Source organism: Electrona antarctica, assembly GCF_951216825.1.
Source record: "Electrona antarctica genome assembly, chromosome: 19".
NCBI classification, from domain to species: domain Eukaryota; kingdom Metazoa; phylum Chordata; class Actinopteri; order Myctophiformes; family Myctophidae; genus Electrona; species Electrona antarctica.
In genome coordinates, this window is record NC_136800.1 from 11,155,950 (window position 1) to 11,182,557 (window position 26,608).

The window sequence follows — 26,608 nt, forward strand, 5'->3', positions numbered from 1 at the left end:
GTGCTGATCTTACTGCTATTCTGGTCAGCGGGGCAGACAGAGTTAAGTCAAACAAATGGCAACTGAACTGGCTGATTAAATGTGCTCGTTTTCTAAGTTGTGAAATAGAAACATTTCAGTATTTGTTGTATACTCTGCAGCAGCAGTGGGTGGAAATTAATTAGCCTACATGTTTAACTGTCTGGTGGGTAGAAAATAATGACTTCTTTTTCATCATACTTCAAGTGTGAAACATTTGTTGCCACAGATTAAACAAAACTCTGAAGTTGCCAAAGGCTTCACAAGATAAGGATGTTATCGAGGGACACAAAGTTAGTTTTGCCTTCATTTAATTTCCTCTTTATTATCCATCTTTTGTGCGTGGCGCATATGTGTGTGTGTGTGTGTGTGTGTGTGTGTGTGTGTGTGTGTGTGTGTGTGTGTGTGTGTGTGTGTGTGTGTGTGTGTGTGTGTGTGTGTGTGTGTGTGTGTGTGTGTGTGACCTCATTAGTGTTACAGCCCTATTGGGAATTGTCAGAGCAGGTCTGTGTATCTTCTTTGGGTATAGCCTATTGTTTTCCATATTTCCTCTCCTCAATTATTCAAAGCCCTACATACAACTAACACATGAAGAGCAGTGTCGCAAGCGTGTGATAAAAGTGTGATTACAGGCTATACAAACTTAAAGTCCTTAAACCCCCACAGGGGGTTGATTTGACAGTAGCCTAGACGGACCCTGTGGCTGCATCTTGTGATCTTGAACTTGAGCAGCAAACGAGTGGTGTGTGTTGGCTAGCTAATTCCCCCCTCATATACGACTGTGGGAAAAAGTATGGCTATATATAGGCTAGCTATAACTGCGCGCGAAGCGGGTGACATTTCTTCCCTGATCAGCGCCTATGCTAAGTGCCTCTAATTGCTATCCCACTCTGGACTTAGATGTCTTTGCCTCATAAATTGACTGTGTGAGATGAGATACTGAGAAATATTGTCCGAATCACGCCTACTGTTGATATAGGAAAAAAGTATAGGCTATACTATAGCCTGATGAGGATGGCAGCCTCATAGACTCCTCATATACTGAGGAAATGCACAACTTATAGCGGCAGCACCATGCACGCACTCGCCTGATTTTAATATCTGTTCCTTATAATGAGGATATGAGCAAACTCGCCGCTTCAAAAACTGGAGGCGAAAAGCAACCTTCTCCATGCTTTCGAAATCACAGATCGCTCATCGATCGTCTGTTGGGTAAACTTTTGATCTGCAGTTGCATTAACATCCCAGCTGCTGCCCTGGGATTCCGAGCGCACAGGTATAATAGGAACAATACTGAATGTCCTTTAATAGTCGATCTCTGGATGGAACGCTTTGATTTAGGTCTTGCTATGAGATATCACTGACGCCAAGGCATTTTCAACTTCAAGTTCAACTTACACGGGCTCTTACCTGCATGGGAAGAGTGTTGCGTGCGAATGTGTAGGCGGAGAGAGAGAGAGAGAGAGAGAGAGAGAGAGAGAGAGAGAGAGAGTTTAAAAAAGAGAGGGAGGTATAGGGAGAAAGAGATAGAAAGAGAGAGAGGGCGGGACGGAGGGTGGGAGATTGAGAGAGAGAGAAAGAGAGAGAGACACGCAGTGACAGACAGACACAGAAAGAGATTAAAGTTATTCAGGACCGGAGACAGCTCTATTGACTAATTTGGTGTTTCGTTTGGCTGGGAACCATGAACTCATCAGGCTCAGCAGGTGCAGGAGGATCAGGAGACTACCGCAGAGGCACGAGCAAAAGTGAACAGGTACAGCAACAGCATGCTTTAATTTCCCCCCACCTCTTTCCTCCGTTAATAATTTCTGATAACGTTTTGTTTCAGTCGAAATATCTTCAGGATAGTTGCTGCCTAATTAGCAGATTAGCCTATTTTTCTGATTGTTAGGGAGGTGCTAAAGATTTCCATCTCAGTGTTGAGTGCTTGGCTGCGTGCCCGGCCTCTACTGAAAACAAAGACGAATAGACTCGTGTTACACATGTTTTTCGTGTTGATGTTGCTTTCATTGGGTGTGTTTCAGCTCCATTTAACCTTGGATGTTTTTCGGACATGTCCCAGCCCAGGGAGCAGCCTAATTTAGGTTTATGGTGCATACCAAATGTCCTTTGGAGTAGTAAAAGTCGGAGATAAATTTGAAATCAAGGCCTAGTTGTAGGCTGGCTAGGTGAGAGGCATAAAGTGTCGGTGTCCTTCAGAAGATGTCCCTTCAGTGTTTTAACTATACAACTTCCTTCCTTGTGCTGTTCCACCTGTCGCTATCATGTTTCTGGGGAAATAAATGTAGCTTAATAGTTTGCATCTAAACATGACATGTCAAAACGAGGAATATTTATACCGTCAGTGTTTTACAAAGTGTGGAAAATGTGTCTGCACATATAAGGCATATCAATAAAAGTGTTGTATTTTTTACAGAGATGTCTGAAGAAGGTCTTTGACCGAAACATATTGCAAGTACAGACGGTGTGCGGGTCTTTGTGCACTTTATGACCCCCCTTTCCACCGGTTGGTTCCCAATGGGAACCGGTTCAGTTCTTTTTGGTTCTTAGTCCATGAGCCAGAGCTCCATAATTGGTGGGAAAAACTAGACCTATATTAAATTGTTTATAGGATCAATACAAGTAAATTAATACATGATAACCCTTCCACAGTAGTAGCTTTTTCATATTTTTTATTATTTTGCATATTTTCCTATACATAATGCCTCATTTGCATATTTAAAAATGTAAAATTTGTAATACAATAAATCATTGTCTTCGTGTAAATAATCAACTGGGGAAGTTTCATGGTGATAACAATCTAATATAGGTATGGTTTTGCCCACTTGCTCCAATTTTGGAGCTCTGGCTCATGGACTAAGAACCAAAAAGAACTGAACCGGTTCCCATTGGGAACCAACCGGTGGAAAAGGGGCCTGTGTGCATTATTTTAAAGACTTTGAGCCCTGCCTACTCACCCTCTCTGAGCCTAACAGGTGTGCATAAGACTTTGTTGCCTAATTTTTGAAAACTGAACAGGCAAACTGAAGAATTGAGAGCTTTTGTGTCAGATTTTATATAGCCTTCTGACAGCAATTGGATATAACCTGCAGTAAACTGAGCACATTTTTACTGGGTGTTTGGGGAGTACTGGGCACTATTTTGGGGAGAACTGGGTCAATTCTCTGCCCACTTTATATTTTAGTACCCATATAATCACTCACTATACAACTACAACATTTACATTTAGATTGCAGATCAATTCTGTCCTCATGGGTCTTAAATAACAAGATACACAGACAGACAAAGTTATGCTGTGTTCATACGGGCAAAGATACAAAGATTCACAGCATATTTGTTGCTTTGTATCTTTGTATCTGAAGTTGAAGTCACTTATTTGTAGCTTTGCATCTTAGCAGCTACAGTCTAGACATCGGATTTGCTTTGTAGCTTCAAGTCGCTGGCTTCAGTTCTATTGAAAATGAATGTCTTTGTATCTGTGCGAATGTAGCATTATGGTGCGTTCATACCACGGGCAGATGCAAAAGATACAAAGATGCAAAGCTACACAGCGTATTTGTAGCTTTGTATCTTTGTATCTGAAGTTGAAACAAGCTCAAGGTTTTTTGTATAGCTTTTGCAGCAGCTACAGATGCATCTTCATGGCACTGGCTTCCATCATTCCCCCTAAATATCCAGCTTTTGTGTGTGTGTGTGTGTGTGTGTGTGTGTGTGTGTGTGTGTGTGTGTGTGTGTGTGTGTGTGTGTGTGTGTGTGTGTGTGTGTGTGTGTGTGTGTGTGTGTGTGTGTGTGTGTGAGAGAGAGAGAGAGAGACTGTGATTCTGTTTTTTTTTAAGTCTATAAGTCTTTATACGCCAGTGATAGTGAATAATGAATTAGCTTATTTTGGAACATTTGATTTATACTCTTAGTTGTATGTGTTGAGTTTGCCCTCTGCTGGAAGGATAAAGGTATAGAGATTGTTTGAGCAAGATCTGATTCCATGCTGGCAATTTCTCGACTGACAGACTCTTTTTGAAATAAAAAAATCCTTAAACTGGGTCATTGGAATAGGAAATACAAACAGCACCTTCGCACACAGATTTCTGCTGACATTGGTCCCAAAGCCCCAGATGATAATCAAACTTTCCTGAAACTTTCCTGACACCAGCTGTCCTCTTGGACCGGTTCCATATGCTGCTTATTAAATTCTGGTATAATCTGCGAGCAATTTGCATAGAAAAGAAATCATTAAGTCAGGCGGTGGATACCCAAGTCACCCTGGCTCATCAGAGGATAGATAGTATAATTTGAATTAAATGCAGATTTCTCTTCAACAAGGCTCATTATAACTGAGAGGCTCTGAGAAAACTTTTCTAACTCTCCCTTTTCTTCCACATCCTTTCTCACCTTTCTTCGCTTGATGTCGTTTGAATTAAATCACATAGGCAATGACACATTGCACCATCTACACCAATGGGTTTCAACCCTTTTCATATCATGGCCCATTTTATATTCGGTATTTGAGCCACGGACCACCATTCGATGACATTTCTCAGACCCAAGACTTAAAATATGTTTTTATTTTTTATCCACAATTCCATGCTATATTGATGTTGGTACCATAGGAGAGATAACAGGCAAACATTGATTAAAAAATAACAATTATTCTAGATTCTCTTATTGTGTACACTTCTTGAGTGATTTCACTTAAATTAACAAATATCACTTTTTTTGTTTTGTTGTGATAATCCTCCCTACTATATAGTGTTTTGACCATATAAGGAGTTCCTCCCTGTCCCCAGTTAACCCCTGGGGGTCAAAAAACCTTAGGTTTCGTTTTTGGCTAGGTGGCCCAGCCTTCATCCAATGAGGATAGAGAGGGGCCTTCCACCAATCATGATCAAGCAGAGGCGGGCCTTGGTGTGTGTGCTGTTGGCCTGTCGCGTGTCCCCCCCCACTGTAGTGCGTGCATTTTTCCAAATCACTCAAATCACTGAATGCTCCTTTAATGGAGGTGTATAATTTAATTTAATTTAACTCAAGAGTTAAAGACCAAAGATCATTTGGTTCGCCATCATGTAGCTGGGGACCACGTGGAACCCCATCAAGGACCACTGGTTGAAAATCACTGATCAGTTATACTGTTTGTAATGTCTTTAAGAGCTTTTATTATCTGCTGTAAAACGAAGTGCCCAGCTTGGGACATATGAATAAACTTGACCTTGACCATGACCTTGATCTTAACCAGTGTTTCCCAAACAATGCGTCATGCAAACATTTTTATGGGCCGTGAGTAAATATCTCTATTTTCACATTTTCTTTTTTTCTTTGTTTTAAATATATATTTTTTTAAAGATATCCTACTATAAATGCGCCACGTCTCTGTGTGCGCCACGTCTCTGTGTGCATACGTTTGTGTGTGTGTGTGTGTGTACGGTTGTAATGCACGCAACTCCTGAACCGTTTGACCCACCGACTTCAAATTCGACACATGCGTTCCACACCCCCACAGGGAGTGCAGTGCCCGGTATCGAGTCGGTCGGACCCACGCTTCTCCAGAACCACAAAAGGCTCTGCTCAGGCTCTGCCAGTGGGCCTAATGAGGCCAACTCCTTTCACCTGGGCCAGGCTCTGCCAGTGGGCCTAATGAGGCCAACTCCTTTCAGCTGTGCAATTTCTAGCCTCTGCCTCAGCTTATTGAGGCTCAACCAATGCCAGTGGGCCGAATTGATTGCCAAATACACTTTTCAGTTTGTAGTCTTCACACCATAGAGTATATAAAAGGATAGAGACTGAACTGGCGCGAAGCTCCGCCCCCCCAGCTATTCATGTCAGTGGAAGTTGCTCAGTGGCGTTTTGAAGCACCCGGAAGACTGCCGGAAGTACCGTCTCAGAACGTCTACTTCCGCATTTGACCACCAAGTTTTGGTGGTCAAATGCGGAAGTGCAACCGAGCACTCAATGTTAAAGCCCAGCTGCACGGGGTTTCCCGGTCATGAATCCACAGGTCCGCCTGTAGTCCCTCCTCCTACCACTAGGGCCCAGTGCTTCACACACAGGCACATACACAAATCTCCATGTGGGACACCGTCTGACGGGTGCTATGACAATGTATATTGTATATCATTAGATTCCCAAGTAGGCCGGTGGCCGACTGCGACGGGCACGTACAGGTCTAGTATTTTTAAAAACATTTTTTCTATATAATGTCAGAAATAAAACAATAAAATAAAGAAAATGCTTAAGCAATGATCTGCATAAATTCAGCATGCAATGGTTACTTGTTACTTCGCTCTTCTACCATTTTTCTTTTTATTTGAATAAAGTATGCAGCTTCAGGGAAGGCAGACCAATCCCATCCCTGTTGTTTCAGAGTCAAAATCCTGAGATTGTAAAAATGTACCCTTATGAGTCCCATAAACAGTATGAGGATTTTACTGTGTATATTTGTCTCATCTTACCCCTGGGTGACTCAGAGTTACAGTAAAGTAACACTTCACCGTGGATGCCTCTTATCTGAACGTATGCAGACTACTGTAGCCTACCGTAGCTGTAATTCTGCTCAATCCTGCTGACTCGTCAGTATTTATTATCTTAATCCCCCCCCCCCCCCCCTGAGTCTCTCTCAGCTGAACTGCCATTCCTTATTTATAATCGCCAAATGAATGTTGGATTCATCGCATTTTCTGGTAATTTACATCAATTTAGGGGGTTATTAGGCATCATTTAAGTATGTTTTAGACAGTTCCCCATAGATTAACCATTGGATTTCATCTCTATCTTCCACAGCCAACAGTGGGATAGTATATCTCACACTCAGTGAATATTGTGTTGGCTCTGCGGTTTGTTGATGTCAACTTGTCACTTAAGAGGCTGACATCTTCCTCCGGTTGTCTACATTACCATCATTTGCATAATTGCATTTCCAGAGTGTTATCTGAAGGTGCTGTCTGTTACTTGAAGATAAGAGTGAATCTATATTTCACCAACTGTAAAACAGTCAAGATGCTCCGGGTTTCTGGAGTCCAGTGCAAAAAAAGTTATTTGTATTTATGTACGGATGAACTCCGTTCAAAAGTATTGTGTATTCATCTATTCTATCTATTCTAGTGGGCCTTCTGTGTTCACCGGTTGTATTCTGAAACACCTGCTTAAAATGGCATTATACACACCCACTATATTAGCTCATAATACAAATGAGTTGAATTGCATTAAACTGTGCAGAATTATCTCACGCAACGACGCACAACATAAATACTAGTCTGTCTCTCTGTCTCTCTCTCTCTCACACACACACACACACACACACACACACACACACACACACACACACACACACACACACACACACACACACACACACACACACACACACACACACACACACACACACACACACACACACAGTGTGTACATTTTGATGCCATCTGTTTTAGGCAATGACCACCATATTAAATGTGATAATATACAGTAGCGGTAACAACAACACATTGTTCATCATCGTAATGAAATTGGAGACAGAGAAACAAACAGCAAGGGATATCCAACCGTGAGAGACGACACCATTCAGTTCAGACTGTACTCATTTGTCACCTCTAACTGCTGTGCTGCTAAAGGTTTGAGACTCCCGGGAATGTTTGCTGTATAGCTGGGAACCATGTTTATGAAAGCTGTCCAGGTCTCTGCTCCTATGCACCCTGGGGCACCTAAAAGACCTCCCAACCTCTTCATCTTGGCCCTAATCTCTCCTCTGCTGTCCCCGACAGAACAGGACACATCTATATGTGTCACATGTGAAAGATGACCCAATAGTGCGCTGTCAGTATCCCGCTAGTTTGTAAGTTACCGAGACCTATGATCTGCACCCAACAATATAATTGGGCTCATTCCTATTCACAACCTTAAACCACGGCAAGTTTGCCAAGCTCAAGGCCGAGAGCTGCTCTGAGAAGCATACCAAGTACATCAGGAGGAAACCCTCCTTTCTCCGGAGAGGCGTGCAGGAGGTGCATGGTGCCTCTGAGCTGATTAACCAGGGGCAGGACCTGTGATATGGCTGAAGGTCATGGTCATGGCTGGGGCAAGCTCAGTGTTATCACTGCTATGGTCCCTTACGGGTCTTTTGTTACTGGATGATTTTACTGTGCACAAAGTCATAAGGGTATGAGACACGGATGAAAGCCTGTGGCTCAAATGTCTGTCACTCCTCCTCTGTGTTGAATGAATGAATAGTTTATTTTGGTGATTTACGATAACATGGTTAAATACTTCAGTTTAGTTTACGTAAACAGAGGTGACACCGAAAAGATGTAGGCTGAAGCAGAGGCTTATTGCCTACCCTGTGTTTGGTAGAATCATAATCATAATTTTGAGCATGCAACTTGTATTTCTTATGAGCATATCAATTGAGCCACAAGGGTGTGTGTCAGATGAGTTTACATTATTTGCTCATTTTATGCAGACATTAAAATGCAAAACGTTACTGTAAGGAGTTACTAGCAGATGGAAACTCAAATGGGGATGAATTATCTGCTGTAATGACTGTTTAGCAGGAAAAATTTAATGATTTGCTTCCTGGACATTCATTCAACAACCTTAATTAGGGAGATTGTCAGCTCCCTTTACATGTTTTCCTTTACCTAATTGGCAATAAATTAGCACATTATAAATCAATAATAAACCCTGTTCTCCCAGTGGTTCCTTACTGCTCTCAAGTCTACTTCACTCTGGTGTCTTTATCATATGAAATAGTAACATGAATACTCAATTGAATGCCCAATAAGAATGGGTGATGGGATTAAAATGCTAATTCCCTTACATTTTCCATGACACGTGATATGACATGATAATATGACATGATAATTGTGTTTCTGGTGGATATCTCAACTCGGGGCAATCTGCACCATCAGCAGAAACCGAGGGAATTGTCACAGGCTGAGCCTTATATACTGTAGGAGGAGTATACTATAATTATGTAAAGAAGCTCAATCCACACAGTTAATACTCTGTCAGCAATGACAAAAACCCTCTCAGCCTCTGTGCGGCATTGACCTTTTACACTAATTGCACTTACAGTGACTTACAATGAGCCTGCGATGTTCATAATCACAGACATATGTCATAGCTGTAAATGTGACAAAAATGAATGCAGGGGATGACCAATCAGGAGCATGTTTTAAGTGCCCCATGGGAAATGTCATGTATAGGGAGTCAGCTCTTACACCATCGCTGCCATCACATCACTCAAAATATATTTATTCGACCCTGTAGCAATTCCCATTCCTTCTCTCTCAGAAGGAAGTTATCTCTTGTGGGGTGCATGCAAAATACAGCTTGAACTTTAGCTCCCCTTTATATTCAATGCCTAGATTCAATGCCTAGTATACCTTAAACAGAATTAAACTTCATTGTATGATGGTGTCGCACAAATAAAATAGCCGATTTACAGCGCATCACGGCGTTGCATCACGACACATTGTGAACTTGTAGATATTTCTAGCAGCTATTTCTGCCTATGATGGACCGAGTGAGATCTTTGAGAATTATCTCCTATAATTACATTATTTAATGTAATTAAAATACCTTTGGACTGATTAGCATGATTTATGTGGAGGAAGAGATATATCCCTGTTCCTAGTGACTATGTAGTATCGTTTGATGTTGTAAACCTATTGCTAATGTGTCATAACTTCCATAACTCTATTTTATTGTCCTCCTTTTAATAAAGTATAAATCAGTGGCGTGGGGTATATATCATCCAGTCTCTAACAATTTGTGCTAAAGTAGTCCCACGAGAAAACACCCATTTTATAGGTCCTATGAGTCACTTTGGAAATGAAATTCATACAATTTTATTAGTATTTATGAGGCACTGTGGAACCACAAACCAGTTACTACCTCAGTGTACAAAATTAAACTCCTGTTCATAAAATAGGAATGTGGGCCCATGGCCTCCCTCTTTAATATGCATTCTTCTGCTGGATATTTGGCAAAGTTATAGTTTTAAAATGGTCAATGCTGTGTGCATGTTAGATTAGACAGCATGCCGAGATCAGTCGTAAGTCGTAAGCTGCTGTTCCAAGATATGATCCTGCCTTAGTAATGTTCACATGTTGAGGGTTCACACACATGGGCTCAGCATCTCCATCCAACTAGTGTGTCCAATCAGTGTTAGAGGGCACTCAGGGCAGCATTATGCCAGCCATGATTCAGTTCCATCTTGACTGGAAATTAATTGTGGGTAGCCTTGTGATTGTGATTCACTTCTCCCGGAGTTGGCATGCACTCTTCTTACAGTAATTAATGAGTTGTGAATGCTTCGTTATACTCGCTCATTATCCAAAGGTATTTCCCTTCTTGGCTCTGCCCTTTGTCATAATCAACTGAATTGATTAGGTCACTACAGGAAGTGGAGAGAAGTGAAAAGGTTTTTTTTAATTAGTCCTAATCTTACTAAACCCATTTCATTGCAAGCCCCCCCCCCCCCCCCCCCCCCTTCTCGATTCAATATACACAAGGAACAAATGCTACATAAATAAAGCACTAGCCTGGAGGGGTAGATGGATGTGGAGGCTATATTTTATGATGCAGGAGACAAGATTCATAAATATCACCTGTACTTAATCACAACCTAACTGGGAAGATCAAATCGATCCAGTTCTTGGTGATCCTGTATACACAATTACACACACAACAACTGACACAGCTAGGGATTACAGCTGCATGCACGCACTTTCACACACTATGCCACACCTGGTGTATGCGCACAAACTGAGTGTGTGCTGGTGTGTAAACGTATATATACTGTACAAGGTAAACTCATAAATTAAAGTGTGTGTATTTGTGTACGTGCATGTGCTTGCGTGAGTGCGGCAAGCTTGAGCTTGTGTGTTTGCAGTTATGTACAAGGTAAACACATAAATTCAAGTGTGTGTGTGTGTGTGTGTGTGTGTGTGTGTGTGTGTGTGTGTGTGTGTGTGTGTGTGTGTGTGTGTGTGTGTGTGTGTGTGTGTGTGTGTGTGTGTTCATCCCATGCAGTCTCATAAATTTACTCTCTACAGTATATTGAACCCTACACATTTTCTGGGAAAGGTCCTTGCAGAGTGGGGGACTCGAGTGACGCTGAGAGAGTTTGAGTGTCCGTGAGAGAGAGCGGGGGGGTGAGTCAGAGTGTGAGGGATCTAGAGAAGGAGGGAGGGAGGGAGCATGGGAGGAGAGAGATAAGTAGTGTTTGGAGCAGCCGGTGCAGAGGAGTTGCACGTACCCCCCCACCCACCCACCCTGCACCTCCTTGGAGGCGATGCTGCCGTCTGTGTGATTGATTCAACCCAATGAGGAGAGGGACATTCTGGCCGGCCTCTTCAGACCCCTGGGCTGCACTCTCTCCTCCTGAAGGCGTCCCCCCCTGTCCGTCCCCCCCCCCCTCAGATAGGCTACCTCCAGCAGCACCCCAACTTCACGGCGCACAAGGTGTGAGCGCAGAGCAGTGGCGTGGCGTGTCTGAGAGAAAGCGGGGGAAGAAGCCAGTGGTACTTTTCAACATGTCTGTCATCGTAGCCACCCAGATGAAGATAGACACCAGCACTCCTTCCAGAAGGGTAAAAGGGGCCTTTTTAGCATGCATGGCACGGTGCGGGCAGGGGAATGTCTGTGTTTATGGTTGAGTCTCTCACTGCTGACAGACACAAAAGAGCGCTTGCTCTCTCTGAGAGCAACAGGACAGCCATTGGAGCAGAGGGGGACAGGTATGACTTTCCTTCTGACAGTCTTGATGGACGTATGGCTGTTTAATTTTCTTTTAAGTGCTGCATTGCAATGGATAGTTAAGATGTAGTAGATGTTGGTTAACTGCCTCTTTGTCATTATTTGTGTGATCAACTGCATGGATGTGGTCACCATGAGGAAAAGTTACGTGCACAGAGTTACTGTATGTGATGTGCATGAGGTATTCAGATTCAGAGAATGTTGCGGTTTGGGTGACAGATTTGTAATCATTGTTTTTACATTTCAGAGCTAGGAAATCCCATGTATGCCACCATCGAGGTGATCTCATTCATTCAGTGGTGGTTATACATCGGCTAGCTCTGAGATTATCTAATGATATCTCAACTCTGGCTATGAAGTGGTCATAATGTAATTTGGCCATGGAGGGTTGTGGTCTTGTGGAAATTGTTGAAGACATAATTTCTGCCATGCTCTGGCCATTAATGCTACTATTAATGCCGAGAGGATAGGTTGACCTGTCTGTATGCGTGGTGGTGGCATTATTACAAAAGACGCCAGTGGCTCTAACAGAAGAACAAATGATGGAAAGCTAACGGATGGTGCTAATGAGACTATTCTCAGTGTTAATATAAGGTCTCGTTTTACCAGATTAAGGTACTGTAGATGCAATGATGCAGAGGCATACAGAGGTGTAAATGATAATGGACTTCAGTGTGAAACAGTGTTGTTTTTGGCAGCAAATTTAGATTTTAGTTTCAGTCCTAGTCTCTTGAATAGTTTTAATTTAGTTTAATCACATTTTAGTCACCTGGAATGTTTTAGTGTTAGTCTAGTTTTAGTCGACTAAATCTACAGTTTATTTAGTCGACTAAAATGTATTTTGGCGGGCTTTGATCATCATAGCTTAGTTTTCATTTAGTTTCCATGTAGTTTTCGTCAGTGATAAAAGGTAGTCGACGAACATTTATCGTCTTAGTTTACGTCGACATAAACGACACTGGTGTGAAATCTCCCAGGGCTCCTGAACCCTAGTAGTAAAAACAAATGACTCAAAACCAAATACAGGAGAGTGTAAGGGACAGGGCAGTTTGTGCTGTACAATGTGCAGGATATTACCACACATTTGTGCTAATGCTTGCATGCACCCATATAAACACAAAAACAGAAGGTGATGAAATTCAGTCACAAGTTGTTTATTCGGTGGCTCCATTTCTGTTACTCTCACTCTCTCTGCCTTATCTCCCTCTTCCTCCTCCTCCTCCTCCTCATCATGATTATCTGCGTTGTCACAAACCCGAGGCAGCTGTAGTCCCCTCTTTCAGTCAGACCCAGCCATTCAAGTCTACCAAATCGTCTCGCATTAAACCCCATTTATTCAGTGATTTATGTGCTGCAATTTCCATTTGGGCTTAATACGTGGCTTTCACTCCTCTGTAATGCACTGTAGTGCAAAGGTTCACTATACTACTTACATGCTCAGCATGATATCATGTTACATTTGACAGGCTGCTCCAGCTGCTGTAGTAGCAATTGCAGAGCTGCATTCTACATAATATATTATATATGGTAGACTAGCATTCACTGAAAATGAGCACTTCCTGGGATGCTGACATACATGTGAATAACGGTATATGCTAATTTAACATTATTTTGAGACATAATACATGCTATAAACCATGTTAAACATCGATATAGTCCCATCACATTCACCAACATATACTGTACATACATGTGTGGTGCAGTGCCTAAATGTATAAGCATATATGATATCATGACCTGAATGGACCCACTTCTATGATTTGTGGAGAGTCTGCGATTGTGCAGTGCTTTGACTTGCAGCACATTCTAATTGAATTCCACATTACATGGCCTGGAATGAGCAAAGTGTCGTAACGGAGCGTTGGGGTGTAATTCAATGATAAAGAATGTATTCCTCTACACACAGTTCTATTAACTTTGGCCTTCAGTGAAGTATAATTACATTTTGATAAACACTGACAGAGCTAGATGTTTTATGCCTTTTTTATCCCGAAGCTTCCAATCTAATGTTGTAACACGGGTAGAAAATAATCTATTGCAAATGTTCTCGCAAATGTTGTTCTGCTTAAAAGTTTTTTCTTCAAGTATAGTAATGGATAAGGAGCTCATGGGGGCTAAAGGGACTTTATTACAATTTATATTTATGGTTTTACATCTTGGGGGGGATTGCGGATGCGGGATGCCATTTAGGAATAGGTTATCTAAAAGAAAATCATTATTAAATATTTTTCATTTTAAATAAATACATGAGGTACTTTTCACCACATTCACAACAAAATAAGGATTCTCTGCTTTATTGACAGCAATGTTGTGCTTGAAAAAAGAGATAGTATTCAACTTTATAAATTCCTCTCGGAAGAGTAGATATCATAATTCTTATACAAAATGTTACCACACACAATTTACTGCACGTACAATTTCAGGGAATTGAAGATTAATCAAATATATCTTACATAGTAAAATGCATTTGACCATGCCTTGCATGCCAAAAGCCAGAGCATATCATTCAACACAGCTATCACACTGATAAGAAAACATGTTGCTGGCTGACTTATAGCTTAGCATCACGGGAAATCATTAGTGCCCTGCTAAAGCCAAAAGAAAAGGGTTACAAAAATATGACCTGCAACTAAATCAATTCTATTATATGCATGTATATATATACTAGGCTGTTATCTCATAATTTCAGAAACAGCTGCGGAAATATCAATCTACACTCATCAAACCTTAACTGATTGATTACCTTAGTTTTCATCCAATTAATTGCTGTGTCTTTCGATGTGATACATAAAATAAAGGCTAACAGTGAGACATGAAGGCATGTTCTGTTCTGTTCTGTTCTGTTCTGTTCTGTTCTGTTCTGTTCTGTTCTGTTCTGTTCTGTTCTGTTCTGTTCTGTTCTGTTCTGTCCTTTTATATGCATAGTCATTCTTCTGTGAATGTATTATGATACTGAATGTACAGTATAATGATGTAGGTATGTCCCTAAAAAAATACAATTTCCCTTAAAAACGAAACAAAAACATAATTGCATAGTACTGTAGCTATGAACTATGTGTTTTCTGTTACACAGTAAGGAATGCCTATATGAAATTAATATCAATTTAATGATAATTATATATGTTTCCGATAATGGCTATTTGAGAGTGTTGTCTTCCTCGCTCATAAGGCTGATATCATATTGCTTCATCATATTTTACTGTACATCCCAATGGGATTTATTTTAGCTGTAGGCAAACTCACAGTAGTAGTCTTTATAGCAGTGGTTTTCAACCAGTGGTGATGCAGAATTGGTAACCAAATGGACCCTTGGAGATCTTTAACTTGTGAGAGTGAGAGTGTAAAATGAAACCCGTAAGGTTCCATTTGGTTCCATTATACACTCTCAAGAGTTATATTATTGTTAAACATCTGCATTACTTAATTTACAAGAAGTCTACACAATTAGACAATGTATAAAGAATTGTTATTTTGATCAACGTTTGCCAAAAGCATGGAATTGTAAACAAAATCTTATCCAATGACAACAAAATATTCTTTAGTTTTGGGTCTGAATCTCATCAGATGGTGGACCGTGGCTCAAATGCAGAATAAACTAGAAAAAGTGCCCCTCGGGGCACAGGTCTCCACCAAGCCAGGTCAGGTTGTGGCCTCCTGGTGGCGCTATAATAGGCCAATGTGAAAAGGGTGCCATTTCTTCATACGCCTTTGATGGCAATTGGATGATTTGAGGCATTTAGCATTTTGTTCCAAAAATGTGTTTTGCAAAAATCAACCTGTTGGTGGCGCTATAACAGGCCAATGTGAAAAGGGTGGGATATATTCCTCAGCCTAGTAAGAAAATGTGTGAAAGATTTCACGTAAATTGCACGCTGCGTTCATGATTTTAGGCTTTTGTTCAAAACGGGGCAATCTTGCAAACTTTGAAAGCCAATTATAGCCAATTAGGATGGAATATGAAATATCGGACAGATCCGACTTGAGCACATGACTATAGAAATACTGTGTAACGATTTGTGAGATTTTTGGACAGAATCTGGAGGAGTAATAATATCAACATGTTTTACAAAAGTCGGCCTCCTGGTGGCGCTATAAAAGGCAGATGCGGAAAATGCAGGTCAAAGGTTTGTCCTTGGCCTCTAGGGAGTGTGCATGCAATGTTTCACGCAGATCGGTGCAGTTTTAGGTAAAAAATGTGAAAAGCTGCCTCATGGTGGCGCTATAACAGGCCGTTCTGGAAAATGTGGGGCAGAGGTTCATCGTTGGCATCCAGGGAGTGTGTGTGCAAAGTTTGGCATCGACCGGGTTAACGGTGCCGGATATTAGCTGGTAACGGACGGACGGACACACACACACCCGGACGGAGTGCAAAACATACTCTCTCCCCATGCCTTCGGCCTGGTGGAGACAATAATGGGCCTTGATATGAAAAGGGTTGCAAACTACTGCTCTATAGCATACTGTGGATCAGTTATAGACTTACAGTCAGCACAGAGGGTAAAATAAAAATCCTTCCTCCTCACTGTAGGCTACGATATAGGAAGGCATTATATTGCTCTTGGCACTATAATGAAACTTCGGTTAGTGAATTCACCCTGGAGGAACCTTAGCTGTAAAATATATAGCAGTGACTTCACAGTCACTTCATAATGTATAATAAAATGAATGATGTGATATGCTCTCATACGATTAGAATGCACTCATGAGGCACCTACTGTATAATATAAATACTACTCACCGTGTGCCTCAAGTAAAGTGCACTGACCAAGATTATGAATGAAACATTGGAAGGATAACTTTACTCTACATTAACATGGGTGAGTTATTATCTGGCTACACTATTAGTTAACTATAAAGCATGAGCAGCTATATTAGATTAGATGTAATTACTAACATTGTTATGCACTTCTCTCGCAAGTCTGAAGCGGTACCATTAGTCTTGAGTGCAGCCAGTACTTCTACTCGTCAGTAACCACGGCAATTTGCCTCCTAAACACAAGGCTTTGTTGCCTACTGTGTTGTTTGTGAGTGGTGGAAAAGCTGTAATGTGCCTCCAGTCCGCTTGGGCATCTGTGAGTAGTTGATAGGGGAGCATAGTCCTGTGGGACTCGGGAGTGTTACAGCAGGCAGGCATGTTTACAATGGCTGCCCAACAAGGTGAGGGAGATTGGAAGACATCCATCAGAAAGACTGAGAGGGGTATTAAGGGAGCCCAACCTATTTCCCCAGGGGCATGCAGGAGTGGACCCATGGAAAGGCATTTATGAACAAGAGAAACAAACAATGACAGCATTAAGCAAGCAAGACACCGTGGAAAGAACGAGGTCACTATGACGGGCTTAATTCCTATAGGAGTGCTCTGTTCATGCCAACATAAATATGTAATGAAACTATATCCATACAATACAGGTCCATCTCAAGAAATTAGAATATTTTGTAAAAGTTAATTTTCTTCCGTAAAATATAATTCAAAAAGTGAAACTTTCATATCTCAATTCATTGTGCATAAAGTGAAGTATTTAAACCCTTTTTTGTTTTAATCTTGATGATTATGGCATACAGCTGAATGAAAATCAAAAAAATCCTATCTCAATGAATTAGAATATTTTACGAGACCACTAAACAAATGTTTTTTTTAAACGAGAAATGTCGACCAATCTGAAAAGTATATTAATGTATGCAGTTAATACTTGGTCTGGGCTACTTTTGAACAAATTATTTCATCAATGGGGTGTGGCATGGAGGTGATCAGCCTGTGGCACTGTTGAGGTGTTATGGAAGCCCAGGTTTGCTTTGATAACAGCCGTAAATTAATTTGTATTGTTCAGTCTTATGTCTCACACCTTCCTCTTGACAATACAACCTAGATTCTCTGTGGGGTTCAGGTCAGGCCAGTTGGCTGTTATCCGCTATGGTGTTGATCCACTGACAGTGAAAACTTAACACTGGTTTCAACACAGCCATCTTTTTAGAGTACATTGTGCTTCAGTGTGTTGACAAGCTTCATGGAGATGCTAATTTTCCTTTCCAGTTCGATCTGGCACCTGCCCACAGAGCCAAAACTACTAGTAACTGGTGTACTGACCATGGTATTACTGTGCGTATTACTGTATTGCTGTATGACCTGAACCCCACAAAGAATCTAGGTTGTATTGTCAAGAGGAAGGTGGAGACATACTGTAACTGAACACTGAACAATACAAATTAATTTACGGCTGTTATCAAAGCAAACTTGGGCTTCCATAACACCTCAACAGTGCCACAGGCTGATCACCTCCATGCCACGCCCCATTGATGAAATACTTTGTTCAAAGGTAGCCCAGACCAAGTATTATACTTTTCAAACATTTCTCGTTTAAAAAAACATTTTTTTTAGGTTTCTCGTAAAATATTCTAATTCATTGAGATAGGATTTTTTTATTTTCATGAGCTGTACGCCATAATCATCAAGATTAAAACAAAAAAAGGTTTTAAATACGTCACTTTATGCATAATTAATTGAGGCTATATGAAAGTTTCACTTTTTGAATTATATTACAGAAGAAAATGAACATTTACAAAATATTCGAATTACTTGAGATGGACCTGTATGTTGTTACAAAGCCTGGGGACAACACTATTCCAAAATGCATGAAAGAGATTCAAGGCCAAAGGAAAACCAATTGATTAAAATTGAAGACAGGAAGAGATATATATAAATTGACTGTCCCAGCTTTTCCTGAAGGCATCAGCGGCCTTTGAAATCAATGTTCAGTATTCTAGATGCATATGGGGTTATACCTTTTTTACTAAGCTACGAATCACTGAGCCTTCAACCATTCTTGTGGAGATAGAGACTCACCACATGGAGACATTTATTTAAAGACACTCATTGTTCCCAGGTGATAACAAAAAATCCATTGCTTTTTAGCCATAGTCGGGACTCGGGACCCATGCAGTAATTACTTTTGGCAAAATGTGTGACTGAAATGAAATGGCAGTTGATAAAAACACAAAAAAGTGAAACTTGCAAAGGCGAAGTTATAGCTCTACTTTGAAAAAGTGCTCTTGTGTGAAGATGACCCATTTGCTAGAAATGCAGCATGGCCCAAATGGAAGTGGCTTTAGCCGTCACAGTTAGGCCATGGTGTGTTCTCCTGTGGCATGCATGTGTGACAGTGACAGAAGAGGTTCTACTAATCTGCTCAAGAGCCTGCATGTTGCCTGCAGACATAAACCAATCATTTAACAGAGACCTGCATTGCATTAGTCTTGCACTGTCTTTGTGAGCTTTTGTTCAAATGACTTGAACTGGAGAATTATACTTTTTTGGATTCAGATATTTATTTTAGATGGGTAGTGTACAGGCATGGGAATCCTATAGGGCCTATAGTATTGTGAAAAATTGTGAAAATATCAGTATTGGCACCTGCACTATAGGCAGAAAGAGGGCAGATACAAGGATCAGATTTGAACCCAAACAGCATGTGATATATATTGTAACTGGCATGAGCCATGCACAAGCCCATCAGGCTGGGGTATGAATTGTTGACTGTATGATCATTATATACATATTAATACACAAGGTTAAAATACATGCAAGTTCCTAGTTTGAAAATGAAGCAATTGACTTGATATGATAGGCTATAACCATGCAATATAGTGTAGTTTTAACTTTGGGAACAGACCTTTTTCTTTTCTTTTTACTCACTCACCCAAGGGGCTGTAACGGCCTGCCCTATGATATTGAACATATGCCTATATAGAAAGAGTGTCCTAGCACAAAGCGCCACCGAGGGGCACTAGAGTTCCGTATACCTGGACCTTATTGTGCAAATATTTGAACACAAAATTACACGCCCTGCTTCATGAATGCATTAACATATTCGTGTGTCTAATGTTTATTCGTTTTTTTAACATTGGGGGCGTTCTGCTTTGGTGTTGTATTCTTCAGGGGGGCAGTATCTAGACTAGACTAGACTCCATCCCTTTGCTATAGCCGTTTTCAGCCCGCTGCCTGGTCGGTCACTTCTCATGCAGAGCGCGTCTGCAGAGAGTGCCACTGGCTCTCCCAGCGCCCTTCACACTCTTCATACACACACTACTACAACCAACCCGTCGCCAAAGACAGAGCTGACAGTGTTGAAATATTATCTTTTACTTTTGTGTGTGGACCACGCACTATCCATCCACTGTCTGGACGATCAAATGTCTGATTGGAAACTCGCAGCAGCAACAGAGCAGCATCTGGCTGCTATCTCGTTGTGAGGAGGCTGGCTGGCATCAGGGAACTGAAGAAGAGGAACAACGTGCTGTGAATACAGAACAGAACAACTATTGACATCTCCTATACTGTAGGAGCCCGCCGCTTCTTTTGTGCACCCGGACAAAGCAAATACATCGACATAAAATATTTAGTTTTATGTCTGCTTTCTATTGCAGTTTGTGAGCTATTTGCTTATCTGACTGTCTCTTCATCTCTGTGCTCTATATCCCGGGGGGGAAGTGTATAGGCTATACGTCCGCCATCGGTTCTCTATCCAGAAAACAAACCCCCCTCTATAGTCTAAAATCTCTACAGACGAGACCCCTGTTTGTTCTGCTGTGACATGCTGTAGTGGTTGTCTCGCGGTTTGGACTTATGGCTTCACTATATCAGAGATTCACCGGGAAGATTAACACGAACAATTCCTTCCCGCACCCACCTGAGGCCAGCCACCTCCTCGGTGGACAGGTTCCAGACGAGGAGAACACGGGGAAGACCCCCCAGACCCCCGTCGACGGCCCGGGGCCTCACTGCCGAAAGAAAAACGCGAAAGACGACGAGGATGTAAGCTATACTTATATCTTGCCCTTTATTTGACAGGATCATTTAACTTCTTGTCACTTAGTATGGGGCCTTGACTTTCCTTTCAAACACGTTTACAATGGTTTATACATTCAATAAGTAGCAGATGCGGAGACACAGTAGGCTTAGGCTAGATACGGATCGAAGCACAGCAGCGCAAACTTCATCATTACGGGATGCTCGAGAAAGTTTGAGAATGTTTTTAATATTTGATCACGGTTGAATTCAACACTGTTCATCCATGCCAACATTGCCAAGTGCAGACATTTCATCGTTATAATAGTGTATATTTTCTTTCTTTCGTCGATCCCTATTCCAGAGCAGAATGTCCGAAGTGCAGTATATAGGCCTATAGTTACACAGTAAAATACTGAGTGTGAATTCAATTCAGGGGGGAATTTTACACTATCAAAATTCAATTATGGATTGTGCGTGTAAAACCTGACGTAATCGATGTCTGTCTGTCTTTTGTCCAATGCACAAGCTTCAAAGGCATCATATTCTGTCTGGAATTAAGTTGATCTCACTTCTCACGATCTGTGATTAATGTATAGGCCTATTAAAATAGTTGGTGTTGCTGCCCAGAACCCAGTCTGGGAAACCATTGGCAAAAATATATTATTATTTATTATTATTTTCGTTTGAAAAGCTGCTAAACTGTCTTGAGAGATAACCTAGCACCTAACAGCCCTTTTGGGTCGTAGGCTATAGTCGCTCGCTTGAGCTTTCCACTGTCCATGGTGCTGAAATCGCCCTGTTATCTGTCCATGCTTCAGTCCACATGGTTTGTCCTTGTATGTGCAACAAAAATCCAAATCATGTTTGCCTAGCCTGCCATTTTAACACTGTAAGGTTGACGTTATCTTGAGAAAGGGAGGTTCACTTTAGTGCATTTTGACAAGGAAATATCTCATTGTATGATCCTTTATATTTAGGAGTTACAGTTATTGTTGTCTATAAAATAGGACAGTTTATTATGTTCAGCTGGTAAAGCTTTGGGCCCTTTTGTGCTAGTTCCACACACCAGTTTCTGCTCCCAGATATATATTTTACTTCAAGTGGTACTTCAACCACTTGAAGTAAAAGATATGGGAGCAGAAATTGGTGTGCGGACTCTTTTATCCTTGAACTATATCACTGTTTTTGATCCGTTGCCCAGCCTATTATGTTATATATGTGCGTGTCTTTTGGGCTGTTTTTCAGCCTCCTTTCCCTACTTTTGTGCTGACATACTTCAGTGTATGAGATGAATTCTGTTAGTAAAGGTTTACTGATTACATGTATATAGCGAAGTCATAAGCACGGCACCTTTCTCTGGCCTGTTCTTTATAAAAGGTGGCAGTGAGAAGACATGCCGCCATCGCTTAGTCGTCATTCTGAATAATTGATGTTTGTCACGATGAGAGCCAAGTGATAATGCTGTCAACATAGAAGCCACTGATACTGCAGGTGCTGAAAACAATGACACAACTGCACCAGTCACACCGTGTGGTGTTGGTCAGTGATGGTCAGTTGGTTACAGTTCACTTATAGGCTCAGCTATTTTCCTGCTTTATAACTTTTTCCTTCAACTATAATGCTTTATTTCTTGGAGGGTGACATGCAGTTGACCTGATCAATTACTTGTCTAAGAGGGAATGACAATCCCAGATGGCTCAGTTCTTTGGTGGCATATAGTTATTCGGCATGCATACACTGCTCACCTTGAGGTCACCTTTAGCCGTGACGCCCTCCAGTGCTGGAGCATCAAATTGCCTTTTGCCACTGGAGATATTGTGCTGGAGCATCAAATTGCCTTTTGCCACTGGTGATATTGAGACTAGTTCCAAAAGTGTTCATTTGTTTGAATTAACCTATTGCTTTTATTTACAAGTATGATATTTTCATTTGTCTATTATATCTGTAATATCTGCCTATTTCTAAATCCTTTACAGTTAGCGGAGGAATATCGGTTTACAAACTGTTCTGTTAAAACTGGTAGAAATAATACTTTTTGCTGAAAATATCACTATTCACTAGCTGTTAATCTGTTTTACTGCATCATAGTTTGATGAGTCCTAGAGAGACTGTGCTGGACTGCGTTTTCTTTCTTTTTGAGACAGTAGATTAATTTTCACTGTACACTGTGTCTGTTAGCACTCTATCGTCTGCCGCAGATTGTGCTACCTGGCAGCCAAACAGTACTTATTTCTCTTTATCCTTTACGGCTAATGGCAAGGCTGGAATCAATTAAAGTCAATTGCTATGTGACTGCCAGAAATAGAATGACATTTTAAGCATAGTGACCAGTGGTGCGGGATACCATACAAGGTGGCCTGTACCATTTTTTGTGTACAGCAAACAGAGGGCAAACCTTCAGGCCTCCCATTGTTTGGTCCAATCAAACAATGTCAGAATGTGTCAGTGCAAGGTCACTGATGCAGACATGCTCATGGTGACAGCTAATGACAAAACGAATAGCTTCGTGCAGGTTTGACATTAAACTTGTCATAACACACCATCTGATATAACGGTTAAGTCTTCTGTCTATTCTCTAGATGTTGCCCCACAAACTCATTGGTTGATAATTCTATCGACTATAATGTTTAATTGATCATCAATAATTAAGTTGGCTGCTATTCTTATCTCTCAGATAGTTTCAAACAAACCTGAGACCTGAGATCAGATTCTAAAAATGTCTTCTACATCCCGACAGTTTTCTGAAAAAGCTATGTTTCTATGTCAGTGGTTCATCGATTTTTCAAAAATAGCAGACCTACAAGCTCGTAGCGCGCCACTCGGTGGCGCGCTATGAGCTTGTAGATCTGCTATTTTTCAATAGCTAAAGCATAACATACAGTAATGCTAACACCAAAAGGGGTTCCCGCCCAAAATGGGTTAAACAGTACACTTAGGCACACCTCCTTGTCTCTCTTAAGCTATTAGTATTGTACATTTGGTACTTTTAGATATCCGACTTTCAGTTGACCATATGCAAAGAAATCTATTTTTCCCTTTCACTGCCTTCAGTATCGACAGCTCATATTCAAGCTTTGCAGAGTGTCCTACATAAGTGCCCATCTGCTGGAGTCAGAGGAAGCTCCAATTCCTTCTAGGGGAAAGATGTGGTGTGTAAACTGCAAAGCTATGCAGGCTATTTCTCTGGGGGTTAACACCAGACCTTAGAAGTAGTCTGTTAATTTTGTTTTGTGATTATTTGAATTATAGGCTTATGTGTCCATTGCATTGCATTGACAGCTGAATATTGCATGTACTAGTTTGAAGCTGAATTTACTTAGTGGACTCCTGTCCCTCTTTTAAAATGCTTTACACAATGATGACTCACAAACGTTTGTTTTGTTTGATAGATTTTTCTTATGGCTTTGCTGGACTAAAGGTGCCTGCTTTAGTTTACAGCCAAGGCCCGCTGTATCAAACATTCATCGTCATCCTTCACATTGGCTGTGGATCACACAGAGTTGCTCCGACAGTTCAAAGGGGATGATAAATCACCCTGGGTGCATGACTGAAGTAAACATTGTGAGTCATGATGGATTCTAATGCAAAATGACTTACTACTTTAGCCTTGTAGAAACACACGTGTGCACACACACATGTACAAACACACAATGTACATGCAAACATGCATGCTGTTGCGCACATGCACAAGGAATGCAACACACACACACACACACACACACACACACACACACACACACACACACACACACACACACACACACACACACACACACACACACACACACACACACACACACACACACACACACACACACACACACACACACACACACACACACACACACCTGTATTCAGTACTGAAACATACTCCAGATGTGTGCAGTGATCCCGTAAGGTCGTCTGGCCCAGTTCCCAGGTATTAGTCTAATGTTCCATCTTGGCTGATTGGGTGCATGGCGTTCAGGGTCCAGAGCTCAACTAAACCAGGCTGTCTCAACTTCAAGAGCAGTCTGAGGACAGAAAGAGCAGCGAGGTTTAATAGTGTGTCCTCATGGAAATCTAATTGAGAGCTCTTGTGCCAAGCAAACAGCAATATGTCAAGTTTATGGCTGCATATTGAAGCTTGCCTATAGTGTCTTCTTCATCAATATTACAGACTCGATTGCATACTGCCAGTGCCAACATTAGAGATTACCGGCCTTTGCCGTTACCTTAACCTGTATGAATCTTATAATACCATGATTAGCATAGGTGAGGCCAGTGGCAGTGGGATTTGAATTTTGTGCTTAAATAATTTTGTACAGATAACCACAATCAGCCCTGTATAAGCAAGGTCTCATTTGTGAGAAAAACACGCAATAGCTTTTGTATACCCTTGCAATATGCCTACCACACAATACCAAACCCTATTAATAGAAAAATAAAATGCAAGATGCGCAATTACTGCCCACTCAGCCATAAGTCAGCAGGTAATAAAGGACATCTAGAGCAGCCTGGATGTCATAAAAGCGAGCTTCCCCTCCCCTCAGGACAGCATCCACAGCAGGGCGTCGTGCTCCGCGTTGCTATGGTTGCAAAGGTGAAGAGGGCTGAGTCTGTAATCTCAGTGAGCACGCACGCAGACACTGTTTTTTCGCTGGTGGCGCCGATCGCCATCTGGAGATGACGCAGCGCTCACAAGACTCACCAAGAGCCCCACTCAGCTCCTCCAACTGTCACAGCATGAGGCCGTTATTGTGGGAGCCCGCTAGGCCTCCCCCCACCACGACTGCCTCCCACTCCCACCCTCAGTTATAAAATGTAATAAAACAGCCGGTCCTCCTGGCCACTTCTCTCTGGAGGTGGCTTGTGAATACGAGATTTCATCTCTCTTCATAAGACTTCCTGTCACTCAGTATCGAGCTGTCTTTACAGCACCATCCCCCAGGGGCTTCTCAACAGGTCATTCATCCCCCCACCCGGCACTTCAACTCTCTGTTGACAGACCATCGATCATTCCCTAGCACCCCTGCCACCACCCCGTCAACAGCATGCCAGTGTGGCCCCAGTCTCAATCCCTCTCTGAGACCATCCCTCCCCATCCAGTCATTTGTAATATTATTACTGGAGCTGACAGGAGGTATTAGTCATAGTTTAAATGAGAACAGAAGTGTTCCATTACAGAAAGATGAGCAGAAGTTTCTGCATGTTTATTAGTTGGTGTTGAGTGTGGTCTTTGACAGCTTGTAGGATACTGTAACTCTTGCACTGTGGGCACCCTGGCACATTGTCGGCCTCTCTGTCCGTAAACTTTGTGGACTTTTTCACCCCCACCGTTTTGGTTTCCCCATTGGACAATGGGGAATCCTTTGTGATGTCGAGCCCCTATCACTTTTGACTCTTACATTATTTGTATATTCTTTGTTTAACCAGGAGTAACCATGCAGTCTGTTGGCTGAATGCTTGTCGTGCAAAATGACTCTGGCTGAATATTTTGTCGTATTTCCTGGTGCCTGGTGGCAGTGAGGCATGTATTCCTTCATCCTTTCCTTCATTTCCCACCAGAGACAATTTTCCTCTGCAGTGTCAACTTCACCATGAATCTTAAACCTTGCCTTATTAGAATGTTCTGTGTCTCGATAGCTAAATATAAGTCTTTTCCCAGCGTGTGCTTATTTTCTAAAATTTCTATTCACCTTCATACCATATAAGGTCCTTACTAATCTCTTCATTTGACTTTTGAGGATTATCTTTGTTAAAAGGCAAACTGATAATAAGGGATTTACAGTAAAGGTAAGATAGATGGCAAAGACAGATTTATTTAGTTTCTTGTCATTTTCTTTTTAAGAAAGCTCTGAAATGTATATTCAGTTTTGTTTTTTAATGAGTCAATTAAAAATCCATTTACATATATATCTATACAGTAAAACACTAGACCTACGGTTTGAGTCACGTTTTACGTTTCCTTGCATTGTGTGTTTTTTGCCACTAGAGGCTGTTATGTTACAGTCAGTGGACCAGCTTAGACACAGGGAGCAGGCAATGCATGTACAATGAGCTCTATGCACACAGAAT

General features: G+C 41.5%; 1 protein-coding gene and 1 long non-coding RNA gene across 2 annotated transcripts in view; one reads left to right on the forward strand and one right to left on the reverse strand.

The window, feature by feature from the left end:
* LOC306943462 overlaps nucleotides 1–26,608 on the reverse strand; it is a 94,582-nt gene that overhangs the window by 11,633 nt on the left and 56,341 nt on the right. The window lies entirely within an intron of this gene.
* Nucleotides 20,387–26,608, forward strand: part of LOC306943461 (A-type potassium channel modulatory protein DPP6-like) — a gene marked incomplete at its 5' end in the record, with an annotated part of 72,826 nt that continues 66,604 nt past the window's right edge. The window contains one exon of the mRNA XM_079529823.1: nucleotides 20,387–20,575. Within this exon, the coding sequence (XP_079385949.1) occupies nucleotides 20,387–20,575 (189 nt within the window). The remainder of the gene's footprint in view (nucleotides 20,576–26,608) is intronic.